The 22,598-nt window shown below is 44.4% G+C and overlaps 1 protein-coding gene across 3 annotated transcripts in view; it reads right to left on the bottom strand.

The window, feature by feature from the left end:
* Positions 1 to 22,598, bottom strand: part of SETD5 (SET domain containing 5) — a 68,873-nt gene continuing 46,275 nt past the window's right edge. The window contains exons 16-24 of one of the 3 annotated variants that reach the window (XM_076346443.1): positions 21,396 to 21,638; positions 17,667 to 17,796; positions 16,196 to 16,449; positions 13,558 to 13,614; positions 11,604 to 12,071; positions 9,510 to 9,796; positions 6,349 to 6,482; positions 2,472 to 2,545; positions 1 to 2,281 (exon numbers count right to left, since the gene is read on the bottom strand). In XM_076346443.1, the coding sequence (XP_076202558.1) occupies positions 1,682 to 2,281; positions 2,472 to 2,545; positions 6,349 to 6,482; positions 9,510 to 9,796; positions 11,604 to 12,071; positions 13,558 to 13,614; positions 16,196 to 16,449; positions 17,667 to 17,796; positions 21,396 to 21,638 (2,247 nt within the window). In that variant the 3' untranslated portion in view covers positions 1 to 1,681. Of the gene's footprint in view, positions 2,282 to 2,471; positions 2,546 to 4,673; positions 6,184 to 6,348; positions 6,483 to 7,689; positions 7,753 to 9,509; positions 9,797 to 11,603; positions 12,072 to 13,557; positions 13,615 to 16,195; positions 16,450 to 17,666; positions 17,797 to 21,395; positions 21,639 to 22,598 lie in introns of those variants that run through there. The other 2 variants (XM_076346444.1, XM_076346445.1) reach the window with 2 other exon arrangements.

The raw sequence follows: 22,598 nt of genomic DNA, 5'->3' as shown, positions 1-22,598 counted from the left end.
TGGTTTTCAAGTTAAGTATTTTTATTATCAAAATTATTACATCTCTTGTGAAAGTTCAAATGTTACAGCATGGTGTAAAAACTCCACTAGAGTAAGAAGCTACAGCCCCCACCTTTCCAAGAGCTTTCCAGGGTCCCTCCCTCCTGCCCCCCTGCTGCGCCCAAAGGTGCCGGAGCCTCTGCGCAGGGCCCCCCCCGGCCCCCTCCTGCCACCCGGCAGGGCAGAGCCCGCCTGCCCCGTGCTGTTCAGAGCACCCGCAGGGCTAAGCCGAGTGAAGTTTACACCTATTTTATACAGTATACAGACACCCAACTGCGGGGTGACAAGTTCCATCCCAACACGCTCACAGCCAGACAGTGTGAGAAAGTTACTCTTTGTTTCAATATTTTAAAAGTCTCCCCTAGGTTGAACAAACACCTGATTTCAATTGTGAATTAGAGAAACCTGTAACAGTCCTAAAAAAGGAAGAAGACTGTGCATCTGAAAAGACAGGGGAGACAGACTCACAGCATTATGTTATCCAAGAGAAAGGAGAAGTTCCACTGCAGCACCAGGGATGACACCTGTCGTATATTAGCTAACCTACTATGGTTATAACTGAATATAAAATTAGATAAATAAAAACACGCCCGATATTACAGTAAACAAGTGAGAAAAAAGCTGGCAATTGTATGGAATTGAACAGACAGCGCACTGTGTCTGGGCTGGCTCTGCTGCCACGCTCGGCGGGTGACGGCGGCTGGGAAAGACATCCCGCGCAGCGCTGCACGGAGAGCGCCTGGCTCAGCACAGACCGGGGTCCCCACCAAACACCTAACCACCACCTCTCTGCAGCCCCCCTGCTCCTCGGCCAGGCAGACCCCCGCACGCCGCAGCACCACTTTGCGTATCAGGCCCCCGGTCACCCCCCCAGCGTGTCTGCGCACCGGCAGCCCCCCGGCGCGGTGGCATGTGGCAGCACCGCCCCAGCAACGCTCCCGTTCACAGACCTGCGACGGACGCGGCGATCGCGCGCCGTCAGAGCGGCACGCGACAGTGCCTCCCAGATCCTTTGCAGCGACAGGCACACACACTCCAACCCTCCCCGTGCTAGTTCACATTGTGGAGACTCTGCTGTCCTGGAAAAAGCTCCGACCGCGGCAGTCATGACCCAGGCCCAAAGGCAGCCGTGTGCGCTCGTCTGCTTGTGACTGGAATGATCGTAACGGATTAAAGCCCTCCCCAGAACACACTGAGAACCTGACCTATAAAGAGAGCTTTGGGATTGGAGTTCAACTTCCCCCAAGTTTTCCTTAAACTGCTTTCGTATTCAAAAAGATGTCCGTACTGCATGAGTGACTATGGCCATGGGCACGGACAAGAGACAGAGGCTGCACCACAGTCATTGCACTTGAACCATTTGCTTTTTTTTTTTTTTTTTGCCTTTTTTTTTTTTGTTGCAATGTACCCACGCGTCAGGGAACAGCTTTGCTACAGTCTCTGCCCCAGAGAAATCTGCGTTCTCCTACAAGGCCAGAGGCCAATACTGCTCACAAACCTCACCCGTGCATTTCAGACCTCAGCCTCTGACCCCTGGCACCCCAGCATCAGGTGCAAGCTCCCAACACTGGCCCAGGAGCCACTTCCAGAGGTGACTGGAAAGAGCTATGGGCAGTTTTGTCCTCCTGGAGTCCAGGCAGCCCTAGGAAAGTCCTGTCTGAGTCTTTACTCCAGAACCTTGAAGCTGCTGAAGTCTGTACTGATGGACACTGCTTCCCCCGCGGTGCGGATAGTGTTGTGCATTGGAAATCACTGCCCCCCGGGAGCCCTGGTAGAGAACAGACTGCCCAGAATTCGGTAGACTGATAGTCCGCAAGTCTGACTGTAGTGACCTAGCACTTTGGGGAGCGGAGGTGGAGCCCGACGTGCCTGTGCAGGGCTGGGAGCCCGACTCGGAGGAAAGAGAGTCCACAGCCGTCTGCTGTGCTGGGCTGGCAGCAGCAGGGCAGCTCTTCTTCAGGAGGCTGCCGCTGACGCTGCCAGAGTGCTGCTGGCTGCTGTAATACCCCGAATTCCCTGCAAACAGGGCAGAGGAGTCTGTGGAGACCGAGTGGGCAGGGCTGGAGTACGAGGTGGAGGAGAGGGATGTTTCCGAGGAACCATGAGAGAGGCTGTGTCCTGTCCTCTGTGCTGCTGCTCGATAGCTGTACCCAGGAGATGGAGTAAGGTGTCCTCTGTAGGGGGAGGAACTCTGCTGGAGAAGGGTCTGCGATTCTGCCTGGGGACTGTCAGACTGCAGGAGCTGAACAAGTCAGTGGGGAAATAAAACAAAAGGCACGTCAGACTGACTTTCCCGTTTCCTACTTCCCTCTCGTGCCAAAGGTGCTTAGTGCAGCAGGATTGGGAATAATTGGCAGCCAAACGCAGTTTCCCCCCTAATCCTGTTAAAAGCTTTATTTCAGAATGGGCAGATAATATATGAAAGAATTTACCTGGTAGCTGTATCGAGAAGGACTGTAAACTGCTGGTCCTTTGTGGGCTTCTGGAGTGTCTCCTTCTGCTGTGTCTGCAATGTACAGGCAAGATATTAAACCTCACCCTCTGGACTGCGGCCACAGCAGTTCCCTCTCAAATGACACCTGCACGCACCCCAGCCGTCTCGTTCTGCATCCAGCTACAGCTGAGACAAGAGCGGCTTCTCCAGCCATCAGCAGTTCAGAAGCTGAAGAACCCTAGCAAAAGGCAACTGGAAAACCTTAACATGCACAAATCAGCCACACACATTAGGAACTGCTGCTTCCCTTACCCCAGCTCTCTCCGGTTTAGCACAAAGCTCACCTGCCTTGGACCAGCCTATCTGAACGGCTGCACCCGGTGACACCACACAGACAGCTTGTGCCCCCTTGGCTTTCCAGAAGGGTATGAGAGGCAGAAGGCAGTTTCTAAGGACTCAGCAATTCCCCACTCAGCCTTGGTCACAGGAATCCACATTGGCTACAGTTACAGCTGGGGAGATAGAACTGTCCCTTCTTAGATGGTCGTCAGCAGGATCCCGCTGCAGGTTTTCCTCAAAGGCAGATCCAGACACTGCCGAAGACTGAAGTCCCGTGCTGCCAAGGCTGACGGCACCGCTGCTGCTGTTTTGGGGGTTATGCTTTACAAGTCAATTGAGCTGCTCCAAACGGAGTCGCTCTTAGACCTCAGAAACGCCAATTTCAGAAACAGGGCAAGATGATGAAAATGCTTTGAAGTTTGAGGGGTAACAGCAGCACAGTACACACTGATCCGCCTTAGCTATGTGAGAGATCAAGAGGAATAAGCGGCTTCTTGACAGAGCAAGCCTTTCTAGCACTCGATCTTAAGACGGTGGGTGAGCTTCTTGTCCTACCAAATAACTGAACCTGAACGGGGGTAGGCAAGAAGTAACTACTGCAAGTGACCCAGCCACTTTGCCACGTGTTTTTCAGTTGCCAGTACTGTAACACGGGGTTACAGTTTCTTTAGGAGGGAGTGAAACTGGTGGGACTAGAAGATTTCACATCAGAGTTATGTTGCAGTCTAATGAGACAGAGCTGTTTATCTGCAGCACCTCAGGGATTCTCAGCAGCTGCGTTTGAAATGCCTTGGTGAAATAGTGTTAGTATTAGTATCAAATTTATATGACAGATGTGTCTCAGTCATGAAACAGGACGTGCTGCCTTAGCCTGCTCTGTACTTCTGCCAGACAGGTCTGGCTTTGCACCAGATGCACTGGCACGAGCATCAGTGTCAGCAGTGCCCATGGCTTTGCTGTGGTTATCCTCTCTGTGCTACATCACGGTTGCTGGCTTAGCTAAACGGGAACCTGGATGGAGTTGTCTTGTCTGCTGTTGAGGTTCAGAAGCCTTCCTCCTCAAGGCACAGGACCTGCACAGAGACCGGGGCGTGAAGCTTCCAGCACGTGTCCTGTGCCGCCTTCCATTTTCTGAAACTACATCTGATGCATCAAGTAGCTGTTTGCTGTGGGTCACATTCCAAGTGCTGCACTGCAGAGAGGCAAAACTTGAAGTTTGGGGCACGTTTTGTTAAGCAGTCATGCACAGAAGAGACTAACTGTTCAATCCAGGAGATTGTTGTGATTAACGGGAGTGTGAGAATCAGAAGAAATCTAAAGACTTCTGGAAGAAATTGTTTCTTAAAAGGCCAGGCACACCAGCAGGGCTGCACAACTTACTGGCAGTGACTGTTCACAGAAAAAACCTTGACAAGTTAAAGACTATCAAAAGACTCTAAATTACAAAGGGTGAATAAACTATAACCTTCCTGAATTTGCTTTATGTAAACTTAAAAGATAAAGCCAACATTTCCCTCCCCCGTTTCTTAATACCTGCACAAGGAAGGACATAAAGAAGAACTGCTTTTCTTGGCAGTACTGGCCTGTGTCAACCTAAAGCATATATGAACTGACAGCTTTAACTGAGAGCAGCTGCGATTCTCACAAGTGTGGCACACACACCAATTCCATTTCATTCCTACATGCCCCATCAGCAAACCATCCACGTTTGGGGTTTTTAGTTCCCCTCATATTGTCATCCGTTGCAGCATCAAGTAATTGTGTATCTTCACAACTCCTACAGGTGATACCAAGAATGACAGGGACTCAGCCACTCATTTGTTTCGCTAAGAAGCGGACCAGCAACTGGGGGAGGGAACGTGGCTCGCAGAATCTGAACAAGCTACTGAAGAAATTGCCAGAATATACAAAAGAAGAAAAAAATATTTTGCTGTGCTAGGATGAAAGAGACAAAAGGACTTTTGTCAGCTACAGCATTAAGTTTTCACAACCTGGAGTGGGATGGGTTTTATGTAACAAGGAGGAAGAACAGATTGATGTAGCTGAAAGTCGAACTCAAGCTTAAGTCTTGGGTGACACTGAAGAGCCAGAGCCGTACGGATTACAGTGGGCAAAAGGCCTGTTGCGAGTCTGGATTTTGCCTCCCCTTCTAAAAAATAACCACCGAGACAGCCATTTCCACTGGTATGAGAAAGACAGGCTCCTAGCAGAGTCCCATGAAACCAGTGAAATTTTTGATAGGGTAGAGCATTCCCTCTCAAGACTACATGAAGAAAAGGCGTTGAGATGTGCTTAGGAATACAAAGATAGCGAAACCCCAGGTGAGAGGCCAGTTTTCAGAAAGTGCTCCCAAATACACCTTACTGCAACCGGGGAAAAAGTCTGACTTGGAATGAAGTGAATACCTACTCGCCCTAAAATGCTCAGAAATGAGATACCCCAAAGGCAAAAGTTGCTGTTGCTGCTGAATTACCCAAAGAGCGCTCTGTGCTAGCCTGGGTTAGAGGCTCTAGTCTTTCCACGTCTAAAATACCACACGACTAGGTTCTGGCTTCCAGAGAGATTCAGATCCCTGCTACAGATCATTAGCAAGCTGTAACCGTATCAGCCAGGAGTCTCTAACAACAGTTCTCAGCTATGAGGAAGCAGGGGCTGATGGCAACACACAGACTAAGTTATTTAAATATGATGATCCATCCCTCTAAGTCCCAAGTGCCATCAGGGTTCTGAGGGCACTATCTGTTAGAGAAAAACAATCATGTTCAACAGAGACTGCAAAATAAATGAAAGAAAAATAACTCCATTTCACAGCTGAGAAATTAGGCAATGATGAAGTGATCTGTCCATCTCACAGCAAGCCACATCTCATCTTTAGACCACAGATCGGTAAAAGAGGGGCATAATTTCAGCTCAAATTACAAACACTCACTGATCCTGCATGCTACTTGGTGAGGACAACGCTTTATTCGGAGAAGAAAGGAACTTCAACACAGAACTGAATTCATCTCAGTAAGGAGGTGCATTTCACAAAACTGACAAATATCATAACTCAGGGAATCAAGTAACTTCAAAAAGAGCTGAAGTAAGGCTTGGAAGCTAAATTAGTTCTTAGCACTGCCTAAAGCCTACACCTGCATTTTAGTGTGGTAATACATTTATCTGGATGTTCAGCCAACTAGAATTATTAAGTGATAGCACTTTCATTCCCAAGACACAGGGGCAATTGAGGCAGTGCTGCTTAACTCATCTGTCCAAGAACAAAGAAGCTGTCCCTGCCAGAGCCAAGATGCAGGTAGTCTTGAATCCAAACCCTGGAGAAATCTGGAGCTCTTCCAGGTCTACCAGAAGAGGGGTATAGGCTCAGGCAGTATCTGAATAACAATAAAGCATGGTTTGCAGAAGGCTCTCATAAAGCATTAAAGATGCATGGTACATGTTAAAGATGAAGGTACAACTAACTTCATAGACAAGTTTGCAAAGTTATCTGAGCCCATCATTTCCCACCAACCAAGTGTTCAAAAGTTTCATCTTCCTACCTGCATCTCTCTCAACAGCACTGTCACAGGTAGGTGAGGACTCATTTCTCTGGGATACCTTTGCACCACTTCGCAGCACCTTCTCAAGTATGCCTTGGCCCTCTCGAAGCCTCTCCACTGACGTTGGGACCATCCTGCAACAAAAACCCAGTAACAGCTGAGGATTGCTATTACGCAGCCAAGAGCAACGTGACCAACGCACGAGGGGGCTGTGGGGTCCTCGGTATAATCACAGGACAAGTTTAAGTTTCTGCTTAAATTCACTGGTATGATGTTAGTGCAAATGCAAACCCCTACCACAGAAGGGAGGGATCAGAGACCACCAGCTCTCTAGACAGATGAGGAATAAACTTCTGAACTGCTTTTGCAATGCAAATAGCCTCCTGTGGGATCTTACACTGCCAGTCACCGGCTACCGTGATAGCGCTGCCCTCAGAAATACAAAATCTTTACTCTTATCAAAAACGTGGTATAAACATCCACTTCAGTAGATCACCTGATTACAAGGACACCTTCTCCCAGAAAAATTGTTTTGAGATTCAACAGCATTTTGAAAATCCTGGTATTGTTTTCAAATTAGATGCAGCTATTTTGCATAGGTTACTTTTATTCAAACTAAAAAGAAGCAAACCCAATACCTTTATGATAATACAGTGTCAAGATAGTACAGTCAGGTAATGCAACGTTCCTGGAGCAGAGCTACGTTGGCCATTAATGCTACTTTATCCCATTTATTCTGTAATGTGAAAACTCTCCGCTCAAGATTAGTGCTAGATCTTGTTTCATTATACAGTACAAGTGTCTAGTCTGAGGGTGAAAAAACAGGTGAAGTGGCTTTCCTAAAGCCAATCTGTAGAAGAAAAACAGCCACAGACAAACCCCAGACCCTTGGGTCAATATTCAATCTCCCATGCACAGGACCATCCAAATCTCTTTAGAAATATGTGTTTTAACCTATAAGATAGTAGCACCTTGATCAGGGATTCACAATGCCTTTACCCTAGACACTGAAGAACACGCGCCTTAAAAATGCCTGAATTTAAATATTTAGTATAATATTAAATGCACTGCATATCATGTAAGCACGCAGCTTAACACCGTATTAACAGATTTCTGTATTTAATTTTTTTCTTTTTTAAAGATATATTAAAAACTGTGCTTTGCATTAGCTTTTTTCGTTTTTTTAAAAAGAAAAAAAAAAATAGCCCAGACATTGAAGTTCACCCCTCACTGAAGCAGAAGGGAGAAGGGGCCAGAGTTCACACCTCATGGAGGTGAATGGGGTGAGGGGGTGAATTCACACCTTCGTTGCTGCTATTGTTTTGCTGGAGACAGTTTTCTGCAAGGCTGGGTTTACTGGGCAGCAGCACATCTGTTTACATTGTGATGGCTGTATCTTGGCAACTGAAAGAGACAGAAACTTAATTTTTTTTAAATGAAAGCTATTGGCAAATATTGTAGAATTCAGCAAAAATCTGGACAACTCTAAAAATTAAGGCACGTAATTTTAGTTCCCACCATTTTCTTCTGTCCCTAATATTATATAATTGTGAATATTTGGAAATGTATCTGAAATGTAAGCACTCAGAGTTAAAGGTGAAATTGGGTCACAACTTTAACTCAGTAACATGCAGTTTCTAATATATTTTTTAAAAGTAGAAGGGGACTGTACGTTTGTTAGTCTTGCCCACTAAAACACAGAAGAACAAGAATTTAAAAGGCAGCAAATCTGCTTAATCCCATTTCAAAATGTATCAGCACAGTTTCAACTTTATATCCAGTGTCCCATAACAATATGGTCTTTATTCCCACACAATACTTACTCATGAAACTGTGTGAGAAACTGAATCCAGAGCACCTGCTGAGAAGCAGCAGGTGAAGCTCACAGAATACAAAACATCATACTAGAGCAAGGTTGCCACACTGACACCTCACCCCGAACTATTTTTTTTTTCTTTTCAATCAGCTAGGTTTTTCTTTTACCCTTTTGCAGGCAGAAGGAAGTGGCACAGGAGGAGAAGGGCATGGGACATCAACACTCGCACAGAATAATATTTGATTATAAAATAATGATTATAAACTAATCATCAGCTGACGGTCTCAGCTGTGGCCAGTCCCAACATCTGGCAAAAGGTCACCTGGCAGACAGAGTACTGTCAGAGAGGTACAAGACAAATTATTTCTATAAATTTCCACTTGAAGGGTAATGGAAGATTGGAAAAGGGAAGGAAACAGATCTTATTACTCCTGCAAATTCACCCAAAACAATGTTTCTCAAGCACTTTCAACACAGACTTCATACTTCTCACTACCTTCAGCATTGCTTAGCATCTCTTCCCTTGCCATCCCCCTGCCATTACATGAGCAGTGACACAGCTGCGTACGTGGCGAATCAGCATTAAGAAAGGTATGCCTTTTTGATTGCGGTGTCCAAGAACAGAACTTGAATACAAAGCAGCAGAGCCAGTGTACTACATAGCTCCCATCAGCAGAACACCCTAACCATCACTGCGCTGACACTGTAATGCAACACTCCGCATTTCAGTGCTGCAGTACTTTATTTTTTGGACCAGACATTACTATCAGGTTCAAAGTTTTTGAAGACCAGCCTTTCCCCTTATCAAACCTTCTCATGGTAACACGATAAAGGTGTTTTTTCCAGGCCTTTGGCAAGCCACCGACTGCAGTCTGGTAACTGCTCTTCAAGCTATATGTGCAAGGCATTAGAGAAGCTGGAGTTGTTTCACTGTCCCTGCTTCTCACATGCAAAGTTGCAGAGGGCTCTGTTAGAGCTTTCCTTCTGAATAGATTTGACTTAGTCACACATGTCCAAACAGAGTGGAGGCTCACCGAGAAAAGACCTGGATTAAATTCTCATCGCAAGAGTAAGACCTTGAAACCTGAGACCTTAAAAGGAAACTGGTGGAAGAGATAGACAACTGTTTAACTTCGTATCTTTCAGGACAGATTTTTGGTATCTAAACCAAGAACTAAAGGGCAGGCTGAGAAGGCTGCTGGTATCATTCATGGTTGTTTAGCGATTACAAAAGAGAACAAAAAAAATCCATCCAACTGCACTTATTGTTGTGGAAATGCCCCCTAGAGAGTTTGGTCCTTCTCTGTGGAGCAATCTCAGGCTTGCTTGGAAGGATAACACTCACCACCTACTGCTGATGTTCTCCTGGGATTTGCTGAGAGATGTTGAGGAACTAGCCCCCCTCGAGTCTGGTGGGCTGATGTCCTCTACATGAGGCAGGGAGGGATGAGAAGGGGAGAAGCCACTTTGTGGGGAGGACGGGGTTCGTACTACGGAGCCCAGCAGGCTGTTGCCATCTGTGTCAGTCACAGAACTGCTGCTGCCCTGTCGGGTAGGAGTCCCTGTACATCGCACTGAATCGCCTCCCTCCTTGGCTTCTTGTTTCCGCTTGCGATATTCTAGTAGAGATACCTGGGAGAGAAAAATACAGCCATGAGTCAGGGAACGCAATGGACTAGGACAGGGGGAGGAACATGCCCACGCACCATTTTTAAAATCTATTTCTCTGGGTTTGCAGATAAAACTTTAAAAGGTATATTGGGATTATAAAATCTTCCTGAATCTGCAGGCACTCTGGAAAAAGAGCTAAATGGTACAAATTTGGATCACTCATCAACTGCCATGCTCACCCACATTTTACTATTTATGACCAATACTTCAGCGGAAATATCCAGCTAGTTTGCTTCTCCAACAATCTGGAATTTCACATCAGTATATGCTCACATATTCAAGTGTCAAGCCTCTGTATCCTCCTCTCAACACCCTTCACTCCCTCTCTCTGGTTTGTGACATTATATAAAATGTGTATCAGTATCTGTACATCTCAAAACCAGAGAATAAGAACCTCCTTCACAGAACTGGTATCTTCAGAGAGTCCTGTTCACCTGTACTAGTTCAGCCACATTAATGCTAAAAACTTGGTAAGGCCTCACACAGAATTTTAACCTGCTTAGAGCAGGTTCCTGCTATGGTGGTTCAGCAGCCAGTATTGCAACCTTCCAGCACTATCACCTAAATAAATTACTTTTAGAAAAGGTATCATGTATTTTGTGCAAAGCAGTCTCAAATTTGTCAAAGGCACAGATCAAAAGGTCCCAGATAATGCAGTCTCGTAACACAGGGACAGCAGAACCAAAAACACACAAGTATTTCCAGCTGAGCGCTTACCTTTCACTGTACCTTCCCTTAAGAGTTATTATGAGGCACAGACACCATAAAGCACTCGCAGAAGGCAGCTCTGCTGAAGAATTCATCAACTATGATTCAATGCCTGTATAGAAGGCTTTGAACAGGATATTTCCAAAAGTAACTCAACATATGAAGGTTTTAAGGTAAGTGTAACTTTAAAAGAAAACCAAAGGAAAAAATCAAAGCCCTCCAGAAATGGAATGGAAATAAGATTTTCCATCCAGCTGGACACTTATACAAGTGATCTGAGTTACCACACTCGCAGTTAAAAAAAAAAAAAAATCCAAGTACAGGAAAAGGCACCAATACACATCTCCACAAGTGTATGTTTATTTGTCCCATGAGTACCCATTTTTATCATAGCAACGCCTCATTTGTCTTTTTCACTCAGTTTTAGTCCCATCAGGGTCACTGGCCTGCTTTAGAACACGCCATTTCGTGTTCTAAAGCCAACATGCATTTGCTTTCTTTAGACAATATACCTGCGGTTTTAGTTTCAAAGAGCTAAAATTTAAGTAACAACCTTCACCTACTGTTCTGGCAATGTTACTATGTTTCTATATTAATGGAACTGTTCTAATAGCTTCTAATAAACAGCCTGTGGTTTGTTTTTTGTTTTCGGGTTTTTTTTTAAACATTAGACCCTCTTTCCTAGTAAGGACCCTTTTCATCCTGGTAAGTAACACCTCCACCAACTAGTACAGTTGCACTGTGTTACTGTTCTGGGTCACGTCTCAGTTTAACATCTGTTTATGAAAGCTGCAAGCATCACGCTCTCCTTTCTGTGCTTTCAGAAGAGGTATTTTCATTGTGGTCCTTTTCTTCCACCTCTCACATCAAAGTCTTGCCTAAAGGGTAGCTCGCTCTCTTTTAACAACTTCTAGACTGTTTTCATCCAGGCACTGTTGCCCAGCCTACATTTTAGTTGTATTCTGCTCTCTTTGTTCTCCCTGTAAGTCTTTCCCATGGTGCCGACTGTTCCTGCTCAGATTCCTGCAATCTTAAGAGTTTCTTTTACAAGAATACTTGCCTTCTTCCTTTGTGGCGGATTCTGGGGAGCAGATCTGACGCCTTCACAAGCCTTCTCGCCGCAGGGAGATATGGATCCATGCACTGTCTCTTTAAGCAGCCCTGACTCGTGTCTGCTGAAATATCCTTCGGCAGGAGAGCTACAGCATCCCGCTTCCGAATTCATTGGCTTCCTCTCTCCCAAAGGAGCAGATCCCCGCAACAACCCATCTACACGTGGCATAGCGTTCAATGGGGAGAAGGCATACATTAAATTAAACTCTGTCCGAAAAGCCTGATCAGAGCTTCGTAGCAGCATCTGTGCTTCCCCACTCTTCCCTGGGAAGTTCATCTCTGAAGTAGAGTTTATGGAGGGTTGTGGAGTCAGATCAGAGGATCCGAAGCTGAGCAGCGATGGTCGTTCTGGGCAGGTGTTTGCACCGGAATCCACATACCCACCCTTCAAATCCAGGTCGGATCGGAGGCAGAGCTGGAAAATCCAAGAAGGATATAGGAGGGGGGTGGGAAGTCAGGAAAAGGGTCAGGCAAGGGTAGGGAGAGAAACTTAGTCAGGAAGTACTCCGTACAATGCTAGCTTACTGCTTTCCTGTTCCTTTCTGATCACCCCTTTGGCCCTTCCCTGCACTGTTCTGCTCATTCTACAGGGGAATGACTAAGACCGAATAATAATCAGTTTAGCTGTCCAATACGAGATGCCCCTTCCCCTTTAGCAGTCTTACTGCAGCAAGAGGATAAGGCTCAGCACTATCCCCGGGCAGTCAATGAAGAAAAACCAGCATTTTCAATTGCCTCATATGTCCCAAAGTTGATGTTAACACATAGTACTAGCTAGGTTCATTATGGGGAGAGAACAGAAAAGATCTGCTGTCCATTTGCTGGTTTTATTAGCCAAGTTCTTGACTGTCCCACATCAGCCACTACTAACTTCCTAACAATAAAACGCCCAGGACCTCCAAGCCATTTGTTTTCACTTATTGTGAGCTTTGGAAATCTCTAACAATAGTACATTCATTTAATTTATACTGCATTTCTACATTTTACATTCTCTAACAAAATCATAATGGCATCATCTTTGCACTGTCACAGTTTCTGAAGCACTAGGCACTGACACAATGGTATATCCATTTATCTACTTTAAGTGCCAAAAAACCTCCAGGGCAACGGCATAATCGTCTCCTTCACCATGTTAATATGTCAGGATCTCAGACAATGAGCATAACTGACACGATTTCATCCTCTTTGCAGGACTACAGTGCTTAGGGAAAAACACAGCAGCACCAGGCACCAGCTCTGCCCTACTGCTGCTGCTGAGAATGTTTCTTCTGCTGTATTACAGCTCCAACTAACCTACCACATTGGAGATGAGTGCGTATTTTCTGTTATGAAACAGTCTCTGAGCAAGGTACTTCCACTCATAGTTTACAATAGGCCAGCAGGCAAACAAAGCACTACTTTCTGGTATCTCCTCAACATTTTAAGTCTGCAAGTGAACAGGTGATAAATCAAGGCTGAAGAGAGCAGGTCAGGTGCCCCACTGTGTCCTCGCAAGTCAAAACTCATAGCGAATGCTTTCCCTTTTCTTCCCCCATAGTCATTTTGCTGCTTCTGAGTAAATATCACACACCACTTATCTGCTGGGCCGTGGCTGAAGTTGATTATGGTATTTCAAACCCCAGTCCTCTTGCATTCAACTCAGGAGCTGAGACATACCAAGTCTTCACACTGCTTGTTTCCCACCAGTGTCAACAAGTGAATAAAAAATTCCAGTCTTCAATTTGTTTGCTCTCTTGTGATAACCCTGAAAACTCTCCTCAGCCTTATTGTGACTGATGCTCCACCTTTATTCCCACTTGCCCCCGCACCTCTCATCCCTCCCCTCCCACCATGGCCTCAAATGCACACACAAGCACACATGCTCCCGACCTCAGATGCAATTGAGACGGTGTGATAACTACCTCGGGTGACATGGACTCAGGCCTATGCGCAGGGGAACTCTCAGGGGAAGATACGTTCTAGAGGAGGGAAAAGCATCTTGTTATTCATCTACTTAAAAAGTCAAGAAGCAAAATAAAATCAATTAAAAAACAAGCAGAGGGGTTAGCAATGGCTATTCTAAAAAAAAAAAAAAAAAACCACACCACAAAAAACAAAACGACTATCCCATGAACTGGCCCCAGCCTGGATGGCAACTCCCTTGGTTAAGTAGTTTCTAAAGCTTCCTGGAAGCACAGAGACAGGACTGGGTTACTGTGTTTCATGCTGTAACTTAGTACCCAAAACAGAGCACATAAATGTTAAGAAATGAAGCATCTTATTCTTTATATTCCTGATGCTGTCAGATGGAGTTTGCACCTTGAAATACAGAGACAGCCATTTATGGTGTTTAGTCTGAGAACACGGGAGAGATGGAAAGCCTGGTTTTGCCGAAAAGGTAAACTAAGATCCCCCAAACACTATAGTGAACTTTCACAAACTTTATACTAGAAAACAAAAATGTCTCCTTCAATCCACTGTGGGCCACCTTTCCAGCTAAAGTCAAGAGAAGAGGTGTGAATGGACAGCTTTATGAAATGTCGTAACATATCATCTGAGCACCTATCAGTGGAAGGCAGCGTTCGCACGTGATGGCATGGTTAAGGCCTCCTTCCCAAGCACTTTCCTTTCCATGCTACTGAGCAGGCCTAAAACAGAATCAGAAAGGAAGAAGGTTTCCCAGAGGTACGTTGCCATCAGAGAAATATGGCAGGAGTCACTGTCCTCTGCAAAGCAGAAACACTCAGAAAACTGAGGAATCTCAGAAACTTCTTCGCTAAAAAAGCTTCTGACAAACTCCACAGAAAAGGTAGATGCGTGTCATCACGCTTCTAGTCGCTCCTATGAATATAGGAGGGGCTAAGCATCCTCCAATTTGTTTCCAATCTGAAGTCCCAAAACAGTCTGAAAAAACTCAGTCTGTAAAAACCCGACCAACCAGAGCTTCAGAAGCTTATGATACAAGCTCCTCAGAGAGCAGCTAGAAAATTAACCAAGAAGGAAGTTTCTTAAAAGCCAGAGCTTTCAAAAATGTGTTCCTTGGCAAGCCAAGATGTCAAGCGACATCTTCCGCTCGCTTGAGGAAGCTTGGGAACTGATGGAAGAATCTTTCTGTTGTTCTCTTCCCACAGTGCCATAGGACTGAAGTATAAAGCTTTATACGTGGGGAGATGCATTCACTCAAGGTGGAATTGATGGTAGCTAAATGAAACAGGCATGACATTAAAATAGCAGTATTATGAATGAGCTGCATTGAGAGAAATAAAAAATTCTGAACACAGAAGCCTATGGTCTACTGAGCTGTTAGACTCTTTTCAAGGGGAAAAAAGGTAAAAGGGGCAAGTAAGGTATAGATGCCCAGTGAAATCCAGACTTCCCACGTCTTACACATGGCAACGAAAATAACTAACGCTAACGTGGGACAGGAAATCAGTGACTGGACTGTGAAGGTCCATGGCAACACTGCCCTGATCTGCCACCTCAATCAGAGCAAAGGTAAGGATCATTTCCAATCAAGCTCTGTGCCTGAAACAGTCTTTCATCTCTCTCCTCAATGCTCCACAATCTTCCCTGCTAACCTCTACAGATCTGCCTCAGACAGCTTAGAAGAAAGGGCTGTCAAAGAAAATAATCAAAGCACACTAAGCTAAAAATACCACAAAGGACTGTTTGCCCTGTTGCAAAACAGATGAGGGATTCCTGCAAAACAGTCCCTAGTATGGAGCAGTCTGTCACTGCACAATTTTTTTTTTTAATGGTTTTAACTGGCAGAGTGTAAGCAGCCAGCCTGAAGAGTTCAATTTTTTTTAAATGAAAATATGCAATACTAGAAAATAAAACTAAAACTGCAAACAGCATGATCCTTATTCACAGGCACAGAGCAGCAACACAAAGTGGAAGGTCCTAGCTGGATGGATGCTGTTAACTCTCCCATAGAGTTTAGAGCAAGGGAAACTACCTACACAGCCTGCTCAGCACTTCTGCAGATTTTTGCAAAAAGGAAACTATCAAGAAATCAAAGGTATAAGGTATTTTCCTCCTACCCAATCAAGGGAAAGGAAAAACAAAGGATATAGTGGAAGCTGATGTAAAGTATTTCTACCATACTTGGGGTTACTGAAAGCTGTTTAGGGAAAGAGGAACCAAGGATGTCAGACAGCCTTTGAGAAGTGGAGCACTGTTGCACCCTTTGGAAGAGGCAGGGATTGGAAGCCACATTGGCACAGAGATCTGAAGTGGGGAAGATGACTAAAGAACACTGAAAAGTCTGCAAAATTTGGGAGCTACTGTGCAGAAATGGAGAAAAGAATTAGACTAATGTTACTGATAGCTACAAAGTGAGGGGAGGCTGGGCTGCAGCAAGGTTTAACATTTAATAGAGCAGGAGATTTGGCCAGAAGTGGAGTAGAGGAGAAAGGCAGTAGTGCTTGAGTCTGACATGCTGCTGCTGCTCAGGAATATAGCCACATACTCAAAAAGGAAGGTGTCCTTAGTGCTACCTCTGCTGCAAATATTCTAGTTCCTCTCTTCTTAGCACTCCCAGTCCCTGGTCAGATTTACCTCAAACTGTAGTGGAGTATTGCAGCGACTAGCAGCCAGAGAAGGAATTGGTGAGAACATCATGCCATAACCATTGCGACTCTCCTCCTCTCCTGGCAGCGATGAGCAGGGTGTAGTCAGCTGTGGGCTCACTGAGCCAGGAACTGAAGGGATGGGAGGTGGAGGGGTGACGGGAGACAGTGGCCTCAGCAACTTCTTAACATTCTGCTCCATCAAGTAGCGAGACTTCCATTTCTTCAGGGGACTCAGCAAGTCTGAAAAACAAACTGAGCTGAGGATGGGGCTGAACCACTAACTTTAACCATGTGCAAATCACATGCTGTCTCCTTCCCCCTATTCCCAGCCCAAATGGAGCCCATGAGTCTCCAACATGACTACGAAAGATTCCTAAAAATGAAGTAGCACTGAAGTACTTCTACACCAGTCTTGAGACATGTCTAGATACTGGTAACAGAACAATACATAATCAGGAATGTACAATGAAAGGAAATATTTCAACTAGAAGAAAGTAAGCACAAGAGGGAGCTAGGGGAAAGGGAGCCAGGAAGGGATAAAACAAGGAGAGGAGAGGGATCAGAAGGGCACGTCACTGTCACTGCTATGAACAAACCACAGACAGCTCAGTTTTTATTACCTGCGCCTAATAGTTCCCTGTAGGCTACATCAATACAGCCCAAACACATTTCACTCCCACAAAGGATCAATGTCTTTCCCTCAGGCCTACCCCTATTCAAAATATCTTTTTTTGATGCTCAGTTTAAAATAATAATAAAAAAAGTATTCAGTAAATTCTGCAGTTCAGTTGTTTGCTTCTTCAGGTCTTGCTCGGGGACATGCATTTATTGGTTCTGGCACTCTGTTCATTTCTTATTCATCTAACTTTTCAATAATCAATTCTGTATTATGTGTGTGTTGTCTAGCTTCCTGTCTGTCGTCCTTGGAAAACTGATCCCTGACTGGGCAGATCTTCACCCTCTTTCTCTGTAGAAAGATTCAGACACAATATTTAACCATTCTGCTGCTTTACTCACAGATTTTAACTTCTCCATCTTTGAGACTTACTTAATCATTCGCTTATTACATACGTGCCTGTGAGACTTTGCTATATCTTCCTATAGTCAGCAGATATTTAGTTGTCCATCTAACAGCATCCTGCTGAAAAGAGATGATATTGTACTCTTTTTTTCCCCCCTATTGGACAAATGATCACACAGCACTGAGGTTGATGATGCAAGATAAAGTGATTATCTTTTCACAGGAAAATACTGAGAAGCTTTACACATGCTCAAGCTAGAATGGGTCTGCAGAAATTTGAATGAATGGCAAAGCAACATTCTCACCTGCCATAAAGCTGTGCCATCAAGCAGCAGTACACATTAAGACGTCATCCTGTGCAGCTGCCTTTGTTATTCAGCAGATTCCCCAGTTTCACTCAAGCGCCCACGCTGCCCTGATGGTGCTGAGCACTCACCTGTGTCATCTTTGCAGATGCTGGAAGAACTGCTGTTCTCATTACTTTGGTATAGACATTGGGTTCTGTTCTCTTGCGGAGCTGGTGAGGTCTGAGTCATCCCCTCTTCCAGGGCTTGTTTGATCCAGCGCTGAAACAGAACGAGACTACATAAACGTGCAACCCCTCCGGTAATTTCCATGTAATCTTGCCGGATGTACTCAAACTCCTACACTTCTGTGCAGCAGGGCAGACTGCTCAGAACACTGATATTACCTCCTTCGCGTGCGCTCAGACAGGAACCCGTTAGAACACAGCTGTTAGCACTGTGTAGCTAACACCTACTATGATGGGGATGACTATGTGCTCTTGATGAGATGTATTCTGGGGATCAGCAGTCTTCAGCAATAATACAAAGATAAGTAAAGAGCAAATTATAAATAGATTAAATGCAAAACTCTGGCTTAAAAGCAATCTTAATTAAAAGAAAAGGGAGATAAATATGATGAACTATTTTAAAACCCTGATTTTTGCAAAAAAGCTGTCTCCTGCCCAGGAGCACAAACACTGTCCCCCTGCTCCACTAAGGCATATTAGAGCTTAACATAGATTCTGCTCTAATAATTCCAGCAGAGACATGGCTGAGTTTAATCACGTAACAATTCTTCCAGGACTGTGCTTTGCTGCCAGAGACAAAGAGCAAAAAAATCTGATAAAATGCAAGCAGCAGTTTTCAAGAGGGCTAAACGAAGAAGAGAATAATAAAGGCAAACCTTTTCTTCAGCTACTAATAAAAGAGAGAAAAGTCACAGTGGTCTTCTGAACACAGACAATAAAGAATGTTTCACATCTCAGTGCAAATGAACATGAATTGAAGTCTCAGCAAATCAGCTACTGCAGTGGGTATACTAGCCCTGTATTTTGATACAAACTGACTCCTGATGGCAGGCAGGAAACCTTTGCTTACTTTACTATAAAAAATAACTGCCACAATATAAGGGAAAACACCCAGGTGATTCAGTAAAATGACAGCAAACTGCTGAAAAAAACCAAACAGTAATTTGCATTTGCGTAGTTTACCCAAGGGACTCACTTTACCAGCCTTTTCTTCTCCCACAGAGGTTTAAAATCCTAAGTTTACTTTTCAGTAACCCACAGTTCATCTGCATGCCAGCAATATGTATCCTATTAGAGATACACGTACATGCCTTACAATGCCTCAAAGCTATCATGAAAGTGCATCAGAAACCCAGTGACCACAATCCTCAAAGTGAAAACTTCAATGCGAGGATGAGGAGTAGGTGACAAGATCTATTTTGATGGCTTTCACTACTGTACAGCAAATGCTTCTTCTCTGTTCAAATTTAACTCAATGGATTCCGCTGCGGCCACCAGGAAAAGCGAGAAGTGCCAGCCAGTCTGGAGCACGGCTACCTCAAATGTGGCATCCGATCTGACAGCCAAGTCACTGTACAACGTGTGATTAATGTGAGCAGGTTACATAGTTCAGTTTCCCTGCGAGGTTCAGACATTGGCATGCTTTGGATGCAAACTGAGATCACAGCTGAGGTTTTTTGGCACAGTCCTCAGTAGTTTAAGGAAGAGGCCTGCTGACAATCCAAGAAAATATGTGATCTATTTCAACAGCCTTTATAAATCAACCTTCCTGACTGAGTAGTCAGAAGCAGACAAGACAGAAAGATCAGGTCTTGAGAGAGCAATGTCATCAAGTTCTGGACCATTTCTAGACCTCAGCTGGCTGAAAAGGAGGTCTTCCCTGTCAGAGTTTTCTAAACATTCCTGAACATGAAAAGCAGACTTCTTCTACATCTCCAGACTGTTAGTGATAAAAACACTGGATGCTACCAAGCATTTTCCATGAAAAAGCTGGGGAACTCCTACAAAGTGGCTGAAACCCCTTACTAGAACAGTTATCGATTATTTACTTTCAAAAAGTAGATATCTAACAAATTACTTTCTGCAACATCTGTTCTGGACACAGAAGCTTTCAGTATTTTATTAATTATTTAGATAATGGAACAGGCAGTGTACTTAAGTTTGCAGATGATACCAACCTGGAAGAAACAAGAACATGCTAGAAGACAGTATTCAAGATTTTCCTACTAAATTGGGAAATGGATGGGGAAAAATAGAACACAGCTCAGCACAGGCTAGAACAAAGTACCATATAAAGCCAGAAACAATCACTTCTAAAATTACAGGCTAGAAAACTAATGGGTTGTTCTAACAAACATAGTAAATCACGAACTGAACACGAGTCTAAATCAACCTGTCAAAGAAAACTCAGTCATCATACTGGGATGCACAAAACGGGTATAGGCTACAAGACACAGAGCAACTTTCTGCTTTGAAAATGCCCCAGCTGCAACGCAACATCCAGTTTTGGACACTCAGCTTCAGGGAAGACGTGGACTAAATGGAAGTCATCCATAGTCCATTCCCTCTCCAGAAGTGAAAATTATCATATGACTAGAAAATAGCCAAATGTAGCAAGAGATTGGAAGACTTGTTCCATGACAACAGTTTTCGCTGAATTGTGAGCTTGCTGGCTAGTTGTACAGCAAATGCACCAAGCAGAGAACTCGAAATAACTCTGCCAGTTTTGCTCTGGATGCTTCTCTCTTCCCTGAGGCTCAAAGACACTGTTAAGGTTCAAAAAAGCACTTTGAACCTTGCAGTTCTCAGCTTAAAGATGCATGGGGAGATTGCCCAGGCACATGGAAACGAACATGGTTTTGTTCATATGAGTATATGCGAACCATCAAGAGCTTTACCTATGAAAGAAATACCCAAGAGAGACCTTAGCTTCTTTTTGTAGGTGCCTGTTAGGGCATGACAACAAATTGGCTGAAGGCGGAAACAGTAAAGTCCAAAGCTTCTCTCTAGAAAAACTCCCTCAAAGGAAGGGAAGAAGAAGCCAGGACATGGTACCTGACCTTGAAAGCTACCAAGACTGGAAGATCAGAAAGGATTTCCATAAAATTGTTCTCAGGTAATCGCAAAGGAACTGGAAGAACCTCTGAGCAAAGCTGACAGGCGATAGGCAAGATGGATTCTGATAGAAATCTGACTGAGCAAACTAACCTGAACTACTGTTTCCCTGTGGATGGGTAAATGCTAGCATTTCCTGGCCACATATCATCTCTGGAGGAGTGAAGTCCTCAGCTGGGTTCAGTTCAGGCTTCCTGCACGGCCACAAGTATCTGCTGTAGATAGACAGTCTATGATCCCAAACAAAGAGCTGTGGGCTTGCTCTTGTAAACAGGCAAACTCAAAGCTTTGCTAAACAACAAAGGCTCTCCAAAGACAATGGATCTTGACTGAGGCACTGTATTCTTGAGGTCTTTTGCAACACTGTCCTATCCTCACAATGCCAACCATCCCCTGACTGTGAAAGTAGTAACATAAAACATTCTAAGGGCAACAATTAAAACTCCTTGAATCACATATGCTGGATAACAAACAGCCACTGCAGATTTGAAAGTACATGTTTCTAAGAGGAGTCACAGAACAGTTGTTCTACCATGGTAAAAGGCAAGGATGAAGACTGAACCCCGGCTAGGAGAGGGTCAGCAGACATAGCTTGGAGACTGCATCGACACACCAGGCAAGGCCAGCTCAGCAGGAATACATGGAAATAGGCTCAAAGAGAACACAACAACTTTACAAGGTGGCAGTAAGAGCTTGATGAGTACATAGCCCCTGAATGTAAGACATGAGCAAACATACCTTTTTACAGGAGCTGTAAATTCCATCCAACAGAAAGGGCCTTCGACGTCTCTCGGGGTTGAAAGGTGAACCAAAACGAATGTAGTGTTTAGGTGTAGTACAAATTAGCGGGGAGTGGATGAGACCTGGCAACATATTTAGGGTAGTTGCCAAAACTGTTGGGTCTGTAGTAATGCGCAAAGGGCATTCAATAGGGCACTCCTGCTTTTCTGCCTTGTCATTCAGCCATTCGGTAACAAGATACTGAAGGAGAAAACACACATGTCAACGCAACTAGCACAGGTGAAGAAGAAAGGCAATATGGCACAAAGGTGTATGGGGAAGCAATGCTCAGGTCAGCCCGCATGCTAAAACCTCCCTCCTCCTCAACAGGAAGGAACACAGCCAGGGCTTCCTGCGTCAAACCCAATTCTCATCTGTTGCAGGCACAACAGGTAATCCAGTTTTACAGAAGTAGCTCAATTTTATGCTCCATTGATCTTATTAGAAGGTTCTCCCAAAACTTGATCACCTTGTTCAAAACTAGTTTCTAGCTGCAAACCTAAACGTAATAATGGCTAATTTATGCCCAGTATGTGGCAGCTGCCACTAGCTTCTGCAATTTTTCCTCCTTTCCCTTACAAGTTTCTCCCAGCTTGTACATTATAGTCCGCAGTCACATTCCCTCTTGGTCTTCAATTCTAAGCTGAAAGCTAACCCTCTTATACTTTGTCCTAAACAAACACGCCGCAGCCTGCCATCCCACCCCATCCCAGAAAGATACCGCCACTGATTGCCACACCAAACACATTTTTATGCCATTCTAAATTTATTTTTAAATTTCAACTGATCTTTACTACATAATGGCTCCACTTTTCTCTCTTTGTTCTCTTGCTGGTATACACAAGAGAACCTTTGTTTTACTATCCTTCACAAGATGCAACACCCTGGTTATTTCAAGGTGGTTTTAGTTTTTTTAAGCAAGTTTCGCTACACCTCTATGCTGCTTGATTTAGGGTAACTTTCTTGGTTGACAGTTCTTTTCCCCTTGCTCCTAAGACACTGGGATTACGCAGAAAACTTCTTGAGATTGTATGCATCCAAGCTTTTCTAATAAACATCCTTTCTTTTGGGCCCAAAAGCTAGTGCTCTTTTCCAAACTATCAGCGTCTAGTTTTTAAATGCCAGCTACCCCATCAGAGTTGTAACAACCACTTTTGCATG

The sequence above is a fragment of the Aptenodytes patagonicus genome, chromosome 8 (genome assembly GCF_965638725.1).
Source record: "Aptenodytes patagonicus chromosome 8, bAptPat1.pri.cur, whole genome shotgun sequence".
Classification (NCBI taxonomy): Eukaryota; Metazoa; Chordata; class Aves; order Sphenisciformes; family Spheniscidae; genus Aptenodytes; species Aptenodytes patagonicus.
The sequence above is the reverse complement of the archived record's forward strand: the minus strand, read 5'-3'. Positions and strand labels throughout refer to the sequence as shown.